The sequence below is a fragment of the Carassius carassius genome, chromosome 41, assembly GCF_963082965.1.
Source record: "Carassius carassius chromosome 41, fCarCar2.1, whole genome shotgun sequence".
NCBI lineage: Eukaryota > Metazoa > Chordata > Actinopteri > Cypriniformes > Cyprinidae > Carassius > Carassius carassius.
The window spans coordinates 16,877,162-16,892,366 of record NC_081795.1 but is presented as its reverse complement, the minus strand read 5'-3'; the positions used below and the strand labels follow the sequence as shown (position 1 = coordinate 16,892,366).

Below are 15,205 nucleotides of genomic sequence, written 5' to 3'. Positions count from 1 at the left end.
CATTTTAGAGTAACAGGAAACATATTATTATTATTATTTTTAAGAGTTAAAATTGTAGGATATAAATTCAATTCAGACCTACTCCTAAATCAAGAACAGAATAATTTGAGAATGTAATATTTCACTCTTTATTTATTTAATTGATATTATAGATCCAGCTCCTGAAGACCTCCTTGCTGCTGAGGAACAGCAGAAACACAGAGTCCTGGACAAGAGTAAGATTAATACATATATGAGAATTAGGAAATGTTATTATAAATACTTTTGTACAGATTCAAATTTACATGTAAAATTGTATTTCATATTTACCTCAATTGTTTGTCTGTTAATAGACCAGAGTGAACTGACCAAAAAGAAAACTCCCAAAGACGGCCCCATCACATCAGAGAGCCGTCATCCTCATCTGTCTGTTAGTGCTGCTGAGATTGATGGAGGAAGAGAGAAGGAAGGGAGAGAGGAGAAGAAGAAGAAGCGCTTCTGGAAGTGGCCTGCTCTTCACTTTCCTTGCAGTGGAGCTGGAACATATGATCTGGCCGAAGTGGAAGAGAAATACTGGACAGAGGCGGGAATGCACTGGAGAGATAGCGATGGTATACTTACAACAAATATTGATAAACCACAAAATATTCAGTTAAAGGAATTTCTGTTATTCCTCCTTTTCATTATTATAAAATAATTATAACAACGATCAGTGTCCCAAAAACACTGCTGTAATTATCACACCAAACACTATAAAGTAATATTATTATTTTATTTTTTTTAAGAGTTAAAATTTTAGGATATACATTCAATTGAGAACTACTCCTAAATCAAGAAGCACATTAAGTTGAGTATGTCATATTTTACCGTTTTAATTTTTATTTATTTATTTCATATTTAGATCCAGCTCCTGAAGACCTCCTTGCTGCTGAAGAGCAGCAGAAACACAGAGTCCTGGACAAGAGTAAGATTAATACATATATGAGAATTAGGAAATGTTATTATAAATACTTTTGTACAGAATCAAATTTACATGTAAAATTGTATTTCATATTTACCTCAATTTTTTGTCTGTTAATAGACCAGAGCAAACTCTGTGTACATCCCAAAGACGGCACCATTACATCAGAGAGCCGTCATCCTCATCTGTCTGTTAGTGCTGCTGAGATTGATGGAGGAAGAGAGGAGGAAGGGAGAGAGGAGGAGAAGAAGAAGAAGTTCTGGAAGTGGCCTGCTCTTCACTTTCCTTGCAGTGGAGCTGGAACATATGATCTGGCCGAAGTGGAAGAGAAATACTGGACAGAGGCGGGAACGCACTGGAGAGATAGCGATGGTACACTCACAAAAACATGTCATGATGATGCAAATATTGATAAATGACTGATTCTTCAATTACAGAAACTTCTCTTATTCTTCCTTTTCATTAAGGAAAAGAAAAACACTGCTAACATTATCACACCAAACATTTTTGAGTGACAGTAACATTTTCTTAAACTTAACTCTTTTTTAGGATGTTAATTCAAAACTTGTGCTAAATCTGTTAGTAGACCAAAGTGTACACGATCAATGCGTACAACCCAAAGACTCCCCCACAAGGTCTGAAGAGACGCCTGTTAGTGCTGTTGAGAACGATGGAGGGAGAACCGAGGCAGGGAGAGAGGAAGTCCTCCTCACTACTGAGGAACAGCTCGTGCAGGACATCCTGGACAAGGGTAAGAAGAAGAAATCTGTGAGAATTAGAAAATGTTATTAGAAACCATTATATAGACAGTATTATATAAAATTGCATTTCATACTCATCAAAATTGTTTGTGTGATGACAGGCCACATTCGCAAGCAATATAAAATCGGCCGCATGCTTGGTGAAGGAGGATGTGGCAGTGTTTATGAAGGGACTCGCTGCGAGGATGGACTTAAAGTACACAATTTGATCTGTTTAGGATTTAAGACTAGAGTGATATCAACTATCTGCACGTGCTAATTATTAGTTCTTTGTTTTGTTGATTAGGTGGCTGTTAAATGTTCAGAGAAGACGCCAGACATGTCATATATCAGAGTGGTGAGTAGACTGCACTCTCTGTTTCATTGTCTCTTATTCACTGTTTTCAGTTGATCACACCCTATATTAATTTTAACCACAGTCTACAATTGAGCTTTACTAGAAATTATTTGTGAATAATTTGGGAAACCACCTCCATCTAAGCATCATGTTTTCTTTCTGTTAGCCTGGTCATCCCAAACGTCTGCCAATGGAGATTGGCCTGATGCTCATGGCCAACAATGGCCCCAGCGTTTCCCAGATCATTAAGCTGCTTGACTGGGAGGATGACACAGATCACTACGTGATAGTCATGGAGCGACCAGTGCCTTGCGTGGATTTGTTTACTTTTGTGGATGATGAAGAAAAGCTTGACGAGGGGATTGCAAGAAATATTATGCGGCAGATCATTGAGGCCGCTAAAACTTGCTGTGATCGTGGTGTCTTCCATCGTGATATAAAACTGGAGAACATCTTGGTGAACCAGGACACCATGGAGGTCAAATTAATTGACTTCGGGTGCGGTGCAGTCATGAAGAGATCTGCCTTCAAATCCTTTTGTGGTATGTGTTATGAAGTGCTTTATTAATTATCTCACAGATACACATCTTATATGCACTAAACATGCTGTGATAATTGATTAAACATCAGACATCTTTCCTGCAGGCACGAAAGAGTACTGTCCACCTGAGTTCAACTTGAAGGGCAGGTACCAAGCAAAGCCAACCACAGTGTGGACACTAGGGTTCATCTTGTTTGAAATGCTGTGTGGGGAATGCCCTACATCCAACGACCGACACAAGATCACTGTGAACCTCTGGACCAGACCTGGCTTGTCAAAAGGTGAGATCTTCAACAAACAATGAACTCCAGATCATACAAAAAGGTCCAATAGCTTCAAAGAGAGCAGGTGTAAAGTATACGTTTATAATCACACATCTCTCTTTTTTTTCTCTTCACAGAATGCTGCCAGATGATTTGTGATTGTCTGCAGCCTGATCCACAGAAGAGACTCAGTCTGGACAAGATGCATCTCCACGACTGGTTTAAGGTACGGCGTCTAAGACTAATTAAGCTTTTTGTTGGTTTAGTTTGATCATCAGTCGCCATGAACTTAAGATAACTTTTCTGCAAAAGTGAAGTATTTAGACAAATAATCCTGATTTATCTTTTGTTTCAGGTCACAGAGTAAAACACAACCTCAGAAAACAACTCCTGTCATGGCCACCCTGTTGTTTTCTGTCTTCAGTCAGCTTTGCGTCTGGTGGACTGACAAGAGTGGCCTTTCCATCAGTCCACTCTGGACTTAGAGTATTGCAGGCCCTTGCCTGACTTAAAGCAGTCTGGCTGTATTGCTTACTTGGGGATCTGTAAATAATAATTAATTGTTTATTTGGATTTGTTTATTTATTATAAGGAAGTTGGTAAGAAAATTTGTGAGGAAAATATAATAAAATTATATATTTATATTGTTCGTGAATGCTTAAATTTAATGATTTAAAATGTAATGATGCTTAATGTGACGAGTGGGGCAGGGCCAAGAGCCGTGGGAACAGGTTGAGGCCGGTGGAGTGATTTGGAAATGAGCGACACCTGCTCCACTCACCGGCCTGGAGTCCCACGGAGGGAGGATACAAAAGAGGAGTTACGACAGTGAAGGACGAGAGAAGACCAGGCCTGGATTTTATTTTGTGTATTGGTTTTGTTTGTGCGCGGCAGTCGTCTGTGAGGGGCTGTTGCGCTGTTTTGTGTTTATTATTATTATTAAAGCTTGTGTTCATAGGTGTATATGTGTGACCGAGCTGTGCTGGTATCATAACCGTGATTTGTTTCTGTTTTGTTTTTGCCGTGTTGGCCTTTTTGCTCTAATTAAAAGATTCTTCCCTGCATTTGGACCCAGACCCTGTTCATTTCACGGCGCCGTCCCTACCGCGCCGCGACACTCTCGGACTAAATCTAAAATATCTTAAAGTGTTAAGAAGATGAACGGAGGTTTTATGGGTTTGGAACGACATGAGGGTGCATCATTAATGACATCATTTTCATTTTTGGGTGAACTAACCCTTTAAAGTTTGAGCATATTGTTTGCAAACTGCAATTGATTAATTAATAAAAAACTAAGTAGTTGATATGCTGTGTTGTTTTTGTTGTTTAGTAGCAGTAATATGCAGTTATTAGCCGTGTCCACTGTATTTTTTGTTGGTTTTCATGAGACCCCCCTTGAAATGGCCAGGACCCCCCATTGCCCCCCCAATCAAAATTGTCTGAAGCCGCCACTGCATACAGGTGCATCTCAATAAATTAAAATGTTGTGGAAAAGTTCATTTATTTCAGTAATTCAACTCAAAATGTGAAACTTGTGTATTAAATAAATTAAATGCACACAGACTGAAGTAGTTTTAAGTTTTTGGTTCTTTAAATTATGATGATTTTGGCTCATATTTTACAAAACCCCACCAATGGCCTTCTGGAAGGTATGTTAATTTACTGTACTCAATACTTGGTAGGGGCTCCTTTTGCTTTAGCCTCAATTCGGATTATGAAATATGATTTATTCTGAAGCAATATTCTTATCAGATTTCTATCAGCTGTGAAATATAAATCTGCATGTTTTTTATATTTAATCCAAGGGCATTTTTTACCTTTATGGAGGACATTCCCCCCCAGCCTCATTAATATGTCATCTTTCATTTCAAATTCTTCCATTTAATCAATAAATTCAATTATACTAATAAGATTATTGTAATCTCTACGTTATCAAATGAAATAAGTTACACTGAAAAAATACAAGTGCATTGAATAATGTTAGGAAATTGTTTCAAATATTTTTTTGGAATATACAAACGAAATTATGTTGCAAATGATACTTTTTAACTAAATTAAACAGCCAGTAGGCGCCAGCAGTGAGCGTTTAATGAGTGAGTCACTGAGTTGTTCATTCAAGCGATTCGTTCAAACGGCTGATTCATCAGATGTTTATGCATGAGCTACTGAATCATTGACTCAACCGATTCGTTCAGAACAGGGAAATATTCAGGAATGAATCGGCTGTTTTCCGTGAGGTGCGGGGTTCCGCCTAAAATGTAAGTGACCTAATATTATTGTAATTGCTTATTGAACTGTTTATTGTTCTATTAAACAGTCGTAATGGTGAAAATGTTGTGTGATGTTGCATAACTAACTGTATTTTAAATATAAAAACTTTTCATTTAGATTTTTTACCTCAGCATGCTTAACTTAACTTTACTTGTCTGGCATTAATGAAGCGTTAATGTCGAGCCTCGGAGTCTCTGTGCGGGGATTAAACCCCGGACGGCACCGGCCCAATTTAAACCCGGGTTACCACTGTTTACGAGAATATAAGAGGCCGTCTGTTTTCTTCTGTTTCTTTATCGCTTTAAGGTGTCATAAAATTGATAAAACTGCTATACTTACAACCCACGATGTACACGATACAACAAATTGTCGTTAGCATTGAACATCATTGGATATGAATGTTATCGTTTGAAAAGACCAGATGACGTAATTTTTTTTTTTGTATGCCATTATGCGCGGGAATTTATGACGTCACAATTCGGCCATGAAGGTATATAAAGGCATGAAAATCACTTGCTCATTTTGTGCTTTGAAGTCTTGGGAGTAACATAACATTATTTGGTAGCGACTCTTAGCGACTGACAAACGGTGTTATCATGGGACTGCTTTCAAGACTAAAAAAAGCAACTGGTTTGGAGTGTGTAGGAGAACCCTGTGTACACCCCAAAGACTCCCCCATCATGACGGAGAACCATCAACCGGCGCCGGTTGGTGCTCTTGAGACCGATGAAGGGAGAACGACGAAGAGCTTCTGGAAGTGGGCCGCTCTTCACTTTCCTTCCCGCAGAAAGGGAACATATGACCTGGCCAAAGCCGAGGAGAAATACGGGACAGAGGCGGAAACACAGTGGAGAGATAGCGATGGTACACTCACATCAAAAACTGATCAATCACTAAATATTCAGTCACAGGAATTTCTGTTATTCCCCCTTATCATTATAAAATAAAATAATTATAAAAATGATCACTATCCCAAAACACTGCTGTAATTATCACACCAAACATTTTAGAGTAACAGGAAACATATTATTATTATTATTTTTAAGAGTTTAAACTGTAGGATATAAATTCAACTCAGACCTACTCCTAAATCAAGAACAGAATAATTTGAGTATGTAATATTTCACTCTTTATTTATTTAATTGATATTATAGATCCAGCTCCTGAAGACCTCCTTGCTGCTGAGGAACAGCAGAAACACAGAGTCCTGGACAAGAGTAAGATTAATACATATATGAGAATTAGGACATGTTATTATAAAAACTTTTGTACAGATTCAAATTTACATGTAAAATTGTATTTCATATTTACCTCTGTATTTCATATTTACCTCATTTGTTTGTCTGTTAATAGACCAGAGTGAACTCTGTGTACATCCCAAAGACGGCCCCATCACATCAGAGAGCCGTCATCCTCATCTGTCTGTTAGTGCTGCTGAGATTGATGGAGGAAGAGAGAAGGAAGGGAGAGAGGAGAAGAAGAAGAGCTTCTGGAAGTGGCCTGCTCTTCACTTTCCTTGCAGTGGAGCTGGAACATATGATCTGGCCGAAGTGGAAGAGAAATACTGGACAGAGGCGGGAATGCACTGGAGAGATAGCGATGGTATACTTACAACAAATATTGATAAACCACAAAATATTCAGTTAAAGGAATTTCTGTTATTCCTCCTTTTCATTATTATAAAATAATTATAAAAACGATCAGTGTCCCAAAAACACTGCTGTAATTATCACACCAAACACAATAAAGTAATATTATTCTTTTCTTTTTTTTAAGAGTTAAAATTTTAGGATATACATTCAATTGAGAACTACTCCTAAATCAAGAAGCACATTAATTTGAGTATGTCATATTTTGCCCTTTTAATTTGTATTTATTTATTTCATATTTAGATCCAGCTCCTGAAGACCTCCTTGCTGCTGAGGAACAGCAGAAACACAGAGTCCTGGACAAGAGTAAGATTCATAAATATATGAGAATTAGGAAATGTTATTATAAATACTTTTGTACAGATTCAAATTTACATGTAAAATTGTATTTAATATTTACCTCAATTGTTTGTCTGTTAATAGACCAGAGCAAACTCTGTGTACATCCCAAAGACGGCACCATTACATCAGAGAGCCGTCATCCTCATCTGTCTGTTAGTGCTGCTGAGATTGATGGAGGAAGAGAGGAGAAAGGGAGAGAGGAGAAGAAGAAGAAGAAGTTCTGGAAGTGGCCTGCTCTTCACTTTCCTTGCAGTGGAGCTGGAACATATGATCTGGCCGAAGTGGAAGAGAAATACTGGACAGAGGCGGGAACGCACTGGAGAGATAGCGATGGTACACTCACAAAAACATGTCATGATGATGCAAATATTGATAAATGACTGATTCTTCAATTACAGAAACTTCTCTTATTTTTCCTTTTCATTAAGGAAAAGAAAAACACTGCTAACATTATCACACCAAACATTTTTGAGGGACAGTAACATTTTCTTAAACTTTACTCTTTTTTAGGATGTTAATTCAAAACTTGTGCTAAATCTGTTAGTAGACCAAAGTGTACACGATCAATGCGTACAACCCAAAGACTCCCCCACAAGGTCTGAAGAGACGCCTGTTAGTGCTGTTGAGAACGATGGAGGGAGAACCGAGGCAGGGAGAGAGGAAGTCCTCCTCACTACTGAGGAACAGCTCGTGCAGGACATCCTGGACAAGGGTAAGAAGAAGAAATCTGTGAGAATTAGAAAATGTTATTAGAAACCATTATATAGACAGTATTATATAAAATTGCATTTCATACTCATCAAAATTGTTTGTGTGATGACAGGCCACATTCGCAAGCAATATAAAATCGGCCGCATGCTTGGTGAAGGAGGATGTGGCAGTGTTTATGAAGGGACTCGCTGCGAGGATGGACTTAAGGTACACAATTTGATCTGTTTAGGATTTAAGACTAGAGTGATATCAACTATCTGCACGTGCTAATTATTAGTTCTTTGTTTTGTTGATTAGGTGGCTGTGAAATGTTCAGAGAAGACGCCAGACATGTCATATATCAGAGTGGTGAGTAGACTGCACTCTCTGTTTCATTGTCTCTTATTCACGGTTTTCAGTTGATCACACCCTATATTAATTTTAACCACAGTCTACAATTGAGCTTTACTAGAAATTATTTGTGAATGATTTGGGAAACCACCTCCATCTAAGCATCTGTTTTCTTTCTGTTAGCCTGGTCATCCCAAACGTCTGCCAATGGAGATTGGCCTGATGCTCATGGCCAACAATGGCCCCAGCGTTTCCCAGATCATTAAGCTGCTTGACTGGGAGGATGACACAGATCACTACGTGATAGACATGGAGCAACCAGTTCCTTGCGTGGATTTGTTTACTTTTGTGGATGATGAAGAAAAGCTTGACGAGGGGATTGCAAGAAATATTATGCGGCAGATCATTGAGGCCGCTAAAACTTGCTGTGATCGTGGTGTCTTCCATCGTGATATAAAACTGGAGAACATCTTGGTGAACCAGGACACCATGGAGGTCAAATTAATTGACTTCGGGTGCGGTGCAGTCATGAAGAGATCTGCCTTCAAATCCTTTTGTGGTATGTGTTATGAAGTGCTTTATTAATTATCTCACAGATACACATCTTATATGCACTAAACATGCTGTGATAATTGATTAAACATCAGACATCTTTCCTGCAGGCACGAAAGAGTACTGTCCACCTGAGTTCAACTTGAAGGGCAGGTACCAAGCAAAGCCAACCACAGTGTGGACACTAGGGTTCATCTTGTTTGAAATGCTGTGTGGGGAATGCCCTACATCCAACGACCGACACAAGATCACTGTGAACCTCTGGACCAGACCTGGCTTGTCAAAAGGTGAGATCTTCAACAAACAATGAACTCCAGATCATACAAAAAGGACCAATAGCTTCAAAGAGAGCAGGTGTAAAGTATACGTTTATAATCAAACATCTCTCTTTTTTTTCTCTTCACAGAATGCTGCCAGATGATTTGTGATTGTCTGCAGCCTGATCCACAGAAGAGACTCAGTCTGGACAAGATGCATCTCCACGACTGGTTTAAGGTACGGCGTCTAAGACTAATTAAGCTTTTTGTTGGTTTAGTTTGATCATCAGTCGCCATGAACTTAAGATAACTTTTCTGCAAAAGTGAAGTATTTAGACAAATAATCCTGATTTATCTTTTGTTTCAGGTCACAGAGTAAAACACAACCTCAGAAAACAACTCCTGTCATGGCCACCCTGTTGTTTTCTGTCTTCAGTCAGCTTTGCGTCTGGTGGACTGACAAGAGTGGCCTTTCCATCAGTCCACTCTGGACTTAGAGTATTGCAGGCCCTTGCCTGACTTAAAGCAGTCTGGCTGTATTGATTGCTTGGGGATCTGTAAATAATAATTCATTGTTTATTTGGATTTGTTTTTTTATTATAAGGAAGTATTATAAGGAAGTTGTTAAGAACATTTCTAAGGAATTTATTTTGTAAGAAAATATGTTTGGAATTTTGTAAGAACATCTGTGAGGAAAATATAATAAAATAATATATTTATATTGTTTGTGAATGCTTAAATTTAATGATTTAAAATGTAATGATGCTTAATGTGACGAGTGGGGCAGGGCCAAGAGCCGTGGGAACAGGTTGAGGCCGGTGGAGTGATTTGGAAATGAGCGACACCTGCTCCACTCACCGGCCTGGAGTCCCACGGAGGGAGGATACAAAAGAGGAGTTACGACAGTGAAGGACGAGAGAAGACCAGGCCTGGATTTTATTTTGTGTATTGGTTTTGTTTGTGCGCGGCAGTCGTCTGTGAGGGGCTGTTGCGCTGTTTTGTGTTTATTTTATTATTCAAGCTTTATTTAAATGTCCGCCGGTTCCCGCCTCCTTCTTCCCTTGACTATGAAGGTTGTTTACAGCATTACATTTAAATGTAATGCTTAATGAATGAATGCTTACCGTATTTTCTGCACTATAAGGCGCCCTTAAAAGCCTTTAATTTTCTCAAAAACTGACAGTGCGTCTTATAATCCAGAGCGCGTTATATATGGATCAAGGCGCTCTGTCAAAATGTTGACATTCCCTTTAGCACAGCTAGTGGATGCATAACGCAAACCCAGTCAAACGTTTGACTGCAGTATCTTCTATTCTATGCGCCTTATAATCCGGTGCGCCCTATATATGAAAACAGTTCTAAAATAGGCCGTTCATTAAAGCCGCGCCTTATAATCCGTTGCGCCTTATAGTGCGGAAAATACGGTATTCAATGAATGAATGCTTAGTCATTATTATTTGAATGAATAATGCTTAAAATTATGAATGCTCATGATGTTTCCCTTGTAGTTTCATAGGGCCCCGGTGACCTCAACCAACTGGCTGAGGCCAGACTAAAAAGACACACAGGATTTTTTTACTAAAAATCTGATTTGCCATTGCATTCATAAGCGCAACAGAATCGTCTCTGATTGGTTATCATGAAGCATTGTATGAACGCGTCTGTCTCTGGCTCAGCGCCAGCCAGCGAACGCAGATTTGAATTTAGCTGCTAATGCTGTGCACTGAACGATCTAATCACTCCGGTGTGATTGTATCAAATATATGAAAAATATTACTCGGCCATTTTTGTCGTTTGGAAGCTGCATTTAAAATCCACTTGGCTCAGAAACCTGAGGGGCGCATGTGCCCCCTCACTTTGAATGGACATGATGCCTCTGCCGTACATACATTTTCAAAGGAGGGACAGAAAGCTCTCGGACTAAATCTAAAATATCTTAAACTGTGTTCCGAAGATGATGCCGCTGACGAGTCGCACCCACCCCACCCCACCCCACCGTCTTTGCCTCAGTCCCCAGATCCCCCTACAGCACACGGACCTGGACCCCCCTGTCTGGAATCTGTTCCTTAGGGGAGGGGTAGGGTGACCACCTACTAATAAGCCCAAGGGGGGACAAGGGGTATGTTTCTGAGGGACAATGTGGGACACTGCCTTGCGCGGCGGTGCCCCCACCCCATGGGCAGACTCACTGATAGTGGTTTACCCATTTCTAGCACATACCACCTTACATGGTATATTAATGGGAAGTCGTGGGTTAGAGGTTGTGAGTTCGAGTCTCGGGCCGGCAGGAATTGTGGGTGGGGGGAGTGCATGTACAGTGCTCTCTCCACCCTCAATACCACGACTTAGGTGCCCTTGAGCAAGGCATCGAACCCCCAACTGCTCCCCGGCGCCGCAGCATAAATGGCTGCCCACTGCTCTGTGTGTGTGCACTTCGGATGGGTTAAATGCAGAGCACGAATTCTGAGTATGGGTCACCATACTTGGCTGAATGTCACGTCACTTTCACTTTTCACTTTCACTTTCACTTAATAATGCCATATTCCCCTAAACATGTGTAATTGCTGATGTATGCTCATGACAGAATTGACAGATGCACTTCCACTTACGATTTACTTTAGCTATTTTTTTATTTTTCATTACAATTTATTCACTTTAAATAAATTATACTATAAAATTATAGGATTAAAATTAATTGTAGTTGCTCAACACCACAGGAACAGTAAAAAAAAAAAAAAAAAAAAGTCTAAACTCACAACTCCAGAGGTCCACGGAACGAGAAGGGGGAGAAAGGATGGTGAACTTGCATGTTAGTAAAGGTAGGCGCATGAAAAAAAAAAAAACAGTTTGAAACAGGACACACCTTCTCTTTTTTAATTGATGATGGCGGTTCCTCACTTTCTCCATTTTTCGAATTGGAAAGCGTGCATCTAAAAGTTCCTTCCCAGTGTGTCTGGTATGCACGTGCGTACGCTGTCATGACAACAACGAAAAAGTTGACAACAACCTAGTCTGCAGTTCAACTGAGGGGTGGGTGTGGCAACAGTAGCGTGCTGAACTGTCAAGTAATGTTCGTTTGGCTGCCTGGGACTCGAAGATATAGAGACCAACTTTTTTTGAGCAAGCATTGATTATGCGTGACACAGTCTCTATTTGTGGGACGCATGAATTGGGCTTCAAACGCTGTGTGCGCACGCGCTATGCGGGACGGGTGGTCACCCTAGGGAGGGGTCCTGTCATGAGTCCGGACCCGGTGTTCCTCCCTCTCACCACCAGAGGGCGCCACTTCCCCATCTCCCGGACTCATTCACCTTAACACTACACACCTGGTTCACTCTGCACACCTGTTGCATCCACTCACACACTTACACACACACACCTTGTGCCCATTGTCAATTAGTATATATTCTCCTCACTCCCACCACTTTGTCTGCCTGGATTAATTGTAATTGTGAATTGTTTCTCGAGTTCCGTGTCTTGTGTTCAGAGGTGTATGTGTGTGACCGAGCTGTGCTGGTATCATAACCGTGATTTGTTTCTGTTTTGTTTTTGCCGTGTTGGCCTTTTTGTTCTAATTAAAAGATTCTTCCCTGCATTTGGACCCAGACCCTGTTCATTCCACGGCGCCGTCCCTACCCTGCCAACACTCTCGGACTAAATCTTAAATATCTTAAAGTGTGTTCTGAAGATGAACGGAGGTCTTGCGGGTTTGGAACAACATGAGGGTGAGTCATTAATGACATTTTTGGGTGAACTAACCCTTTAAAGTTTGAGCATATTGTTTGCAAACTGCAACTGATTAATTAATAAAAAAACAAAGTAATAAAAAAACAAAGTAGTTGATATGCTGTGTTGTTGTTGTTTTTTTTGTTTAGTAGCAGTAATATGCAGTTATTAGCCGTGTCCACTGTATTTTTTGTTGGTTTTCATGAGACCCCCCTTGAAATGACCAGGACCCCCCCCCCCCCCCCCCCAATCTAAATTGTCCAGAGCCCCCACTGGCTGCGGCGAAATTAATCTACTGCGACATACATTAACTTCAGAATTAACTCAGCGGGACACTACACTTATTCACAAATCTATTTTTTTTTTTTTTTTTTTTGCATCTGCTTTAAACTCATTCACTGATAATAAAAAAGTTATGTTGCCTCTGCTTATCATATCATAATTTCAATTCTTATAGTTTAATAAAAATAGCTTATTTCAACTCTCTAAGTCTCCTGACCCCCTGTAGCCTATGTTTCCTTTTATCTAGGCCTACTTCAGGTGACTTCAGATACATTTAAAAAAGCCTACTCGTGTAGCACGTCTTCTCACAAGCAAACACCTGTCATTCATCATCAGGCAATCACTGTGATCTGTTATATATATGAATCAGTCAATAATAATTTTAATAATATCACCATCATATCATTAATGTTGACCTGGTTTAACTAACTTTTATGTGGTAGCCCTATAGTCTAATAGGGGCCCTGTGCCTATCTCTGGGTTCCTTGCTTAGAAAAAGATATGCAGTAAAACAGATTATGTACAGCTTAATTTTGCACCGATTTTTTTTTTTCAATTGTACATGTTGCCCCCCCCCCCCCCCCCAAAAAAAAAAACAAGCCAAATGCCCCCCCCAAACATGACATACTTCTACTGTACATAGAGCTACTTTCCCCTTCAAGAGGATACCTGTCAGTTTCATGAGGATGGCTGTCTCCAGAAATTAACTGGGCAGTTTGTGGCTTACTCTCTTTCGGTTCTGCATTTTGAATAACGATATTTGCTCTAAAGTCTGTAATGGAAAAGCTGCAATGTTTGTGACTTCTGTGACCACTGAATGATGAAATCAGAAAGTATTTTTAAATCACACTGGCTAAAAGGGCACCTTACAGTTTCATTATATTTTTTAATTTTTGGAGTAATCAGGTGTTTCCTTAATTTCCTTAAAGTCACACAATTCACAATTAAATGTTAAGTGACTCTCACGTCAAGAAAAGCGATTGTTTCATGAAGTTTCATGACACATGGACTACTTTGGTTATGTTTTTCTTACCTTTCTGGACAGTATACCATACACACAGTTTCAATGGAGGAACTGAGAGCTCTCAGACTAAATATAAATATCTTAAACTGTGTTCCAAAGATAAAAGGAGGTCTCTCGGGTTTGGAACGACATGAGGGTGAGTTATTAATGACATAATTTAGATTTTTGGGTGAACTATCCCTTTAATATACATAAAACAGTGCTTACCTAAGTCATGACTGTTGGGAAAAACTGCCACCGAATGACTTAAGGCCACCTAAGCAGTTGTACAGAGACACATATTGTGAACAAATGCAATTCAGATCTTATTCTAAAATATTATCATAGCCTGCATAGAACATCACCTGCCAGAGCGATTGGACTGGCAAAAAAAATAAATAAATAATAAATATATATATATATATTTAAATAAAACCTGGCGCTCTTCTAACCCGAGGTAGCCTCAGCCTCAATGAATATAAAATACGCTTTTGTGTTTTCGTCCCAAAGATGTATTTTCTTTATTTAACTTATTTTACATGTATGTGCTTGTTCAGTACAACGTATTTGTGTAGCTTTTGTTTGCTAAGTGTACTATAAATCTGTATCTATATTTATCAGTATTCATAGTAGTTTTTTTATTTATTTGATATTCATTTAACCAACTTGCTTGCTTTATGATAGTATCCCTTATGAAAAAGAGGTTTATTCAAGTGTGCTATTAGTATTTTTCCTTTAAACTAAAATTAAGGAAGTATGCTTTTAGTTTACTTTTTATGTATTTCTCAGTAATTGGCTTTACGTACTCCTCACAAATATAGTACACATCTTGGGATTCTGCTTCCATCACGGCTTGCTGGGGCTTCCTCTTTCTACCGCATTTGATGGTTTTGCTTGCGTGTCTTACTGAGACACTGGTGAGTGTACTGGCCCTAGCCTTGGCAGCTTTAAATTCCTCTACCACCGATGAAACTGGCAGGAGAAGCTTGGAAGTCTTGCTGTACAGGTTGATTGTGCTAAATGATGGGGAAAACTAAACTTTTAGTTAAACTTCCAATTTCGTGTTTAGTTTTAAATCACAAGCCAAATCAACTCATTTCATTTACAATTGGCAAGGCAAGTTTATTTATATAGCACATTTCGTACACAATGGTAATTCAAAGTGCTTTACATAAAAGAAAGTAAAATAATCATGAAGAAAAATAATAAGGCAGACTCCCATTGTTTTGTGTAAACCCTT

At 39.3% G+C, this 15,205-nt stretch overlaps 3 protein-coding genes across 3 annotated transcripts; all 3 read left to right on the top strand.

Annotated features, from left to right (window-relative positions):
• Positions 1–1,784: 1,784 nt before the first annotated feature.
• Positions 1,785–3,337, top strand: LOC132122900 (serine/threonine-protein kinase pim-2-like). Its single transcript, XM_059533398.1, has 6 exons — positions 1,785–1,897; positions 1,988–2,038; positions 2,205–2,580; positions 2,684–2,860; positions 2,980–3,068; positions 3,198–3,337. Exons 1-6 carry the CDS (start codon positions 1,796–1,798, stop codon positions 3,207–3,209), a joined length of 807 nt encoding a protein of 268 aa, XP_059389381.1. The 5' UTR covers positions 1,785–1,795; the 3' UTR covers positions 3,210–3,337.
• A 1,562-nt stretch (positions 3,338–4,899) lies between these two features.
• Positions 4,900–7,072, top strand: LOC132123109 (uncharacterized). Its single transcript, XM_059533645.1, has 4 exons — positions 4,900–5,977; positions 6,268–6,330; positions 6,467–6,715; positions 7,044–7,072. The coding sequence occupies exons 1-4, from the start codon at positions 5,710–5,712 to the stop codon at positions 7,070–7,072; spliced, it is 609 nt and encodes a 202-aa protein (XP_059389628.1). The 5' UTR covers positions 4,900–5,709.
• A 669-nt stretch (positions 7,073–7,741) lies between these two features.
• LOC132122901 (serine/threonine-protein kinase pim-2-like) lies at positions 7,742–9,459 on the top strand. Its single transcript, XM_059533399.1, has 7 exons — positions 7,742–7,816; positions 7,928–8,022; positions 8,113–8,163; positions 8,329–8,704; positions 8,808–8,984; positions 9,104–9,192; positions 9,322–9,459. The coding sequence occupies exons 2-7, from the start codon at positions 7,960–7,962 to the stop codon at positions 9,331–9,333; spliced, it is 768 nt and encodes a 255-aa protein (XP_059389382.1). The 5' UTR covers positions 7,742–7,816; positions 7,928–7,959; the 3' UTR covers positions 9,334–9,459.
• Positions 9,460–15,205: the final 5,746 nt, after the last annotated feature.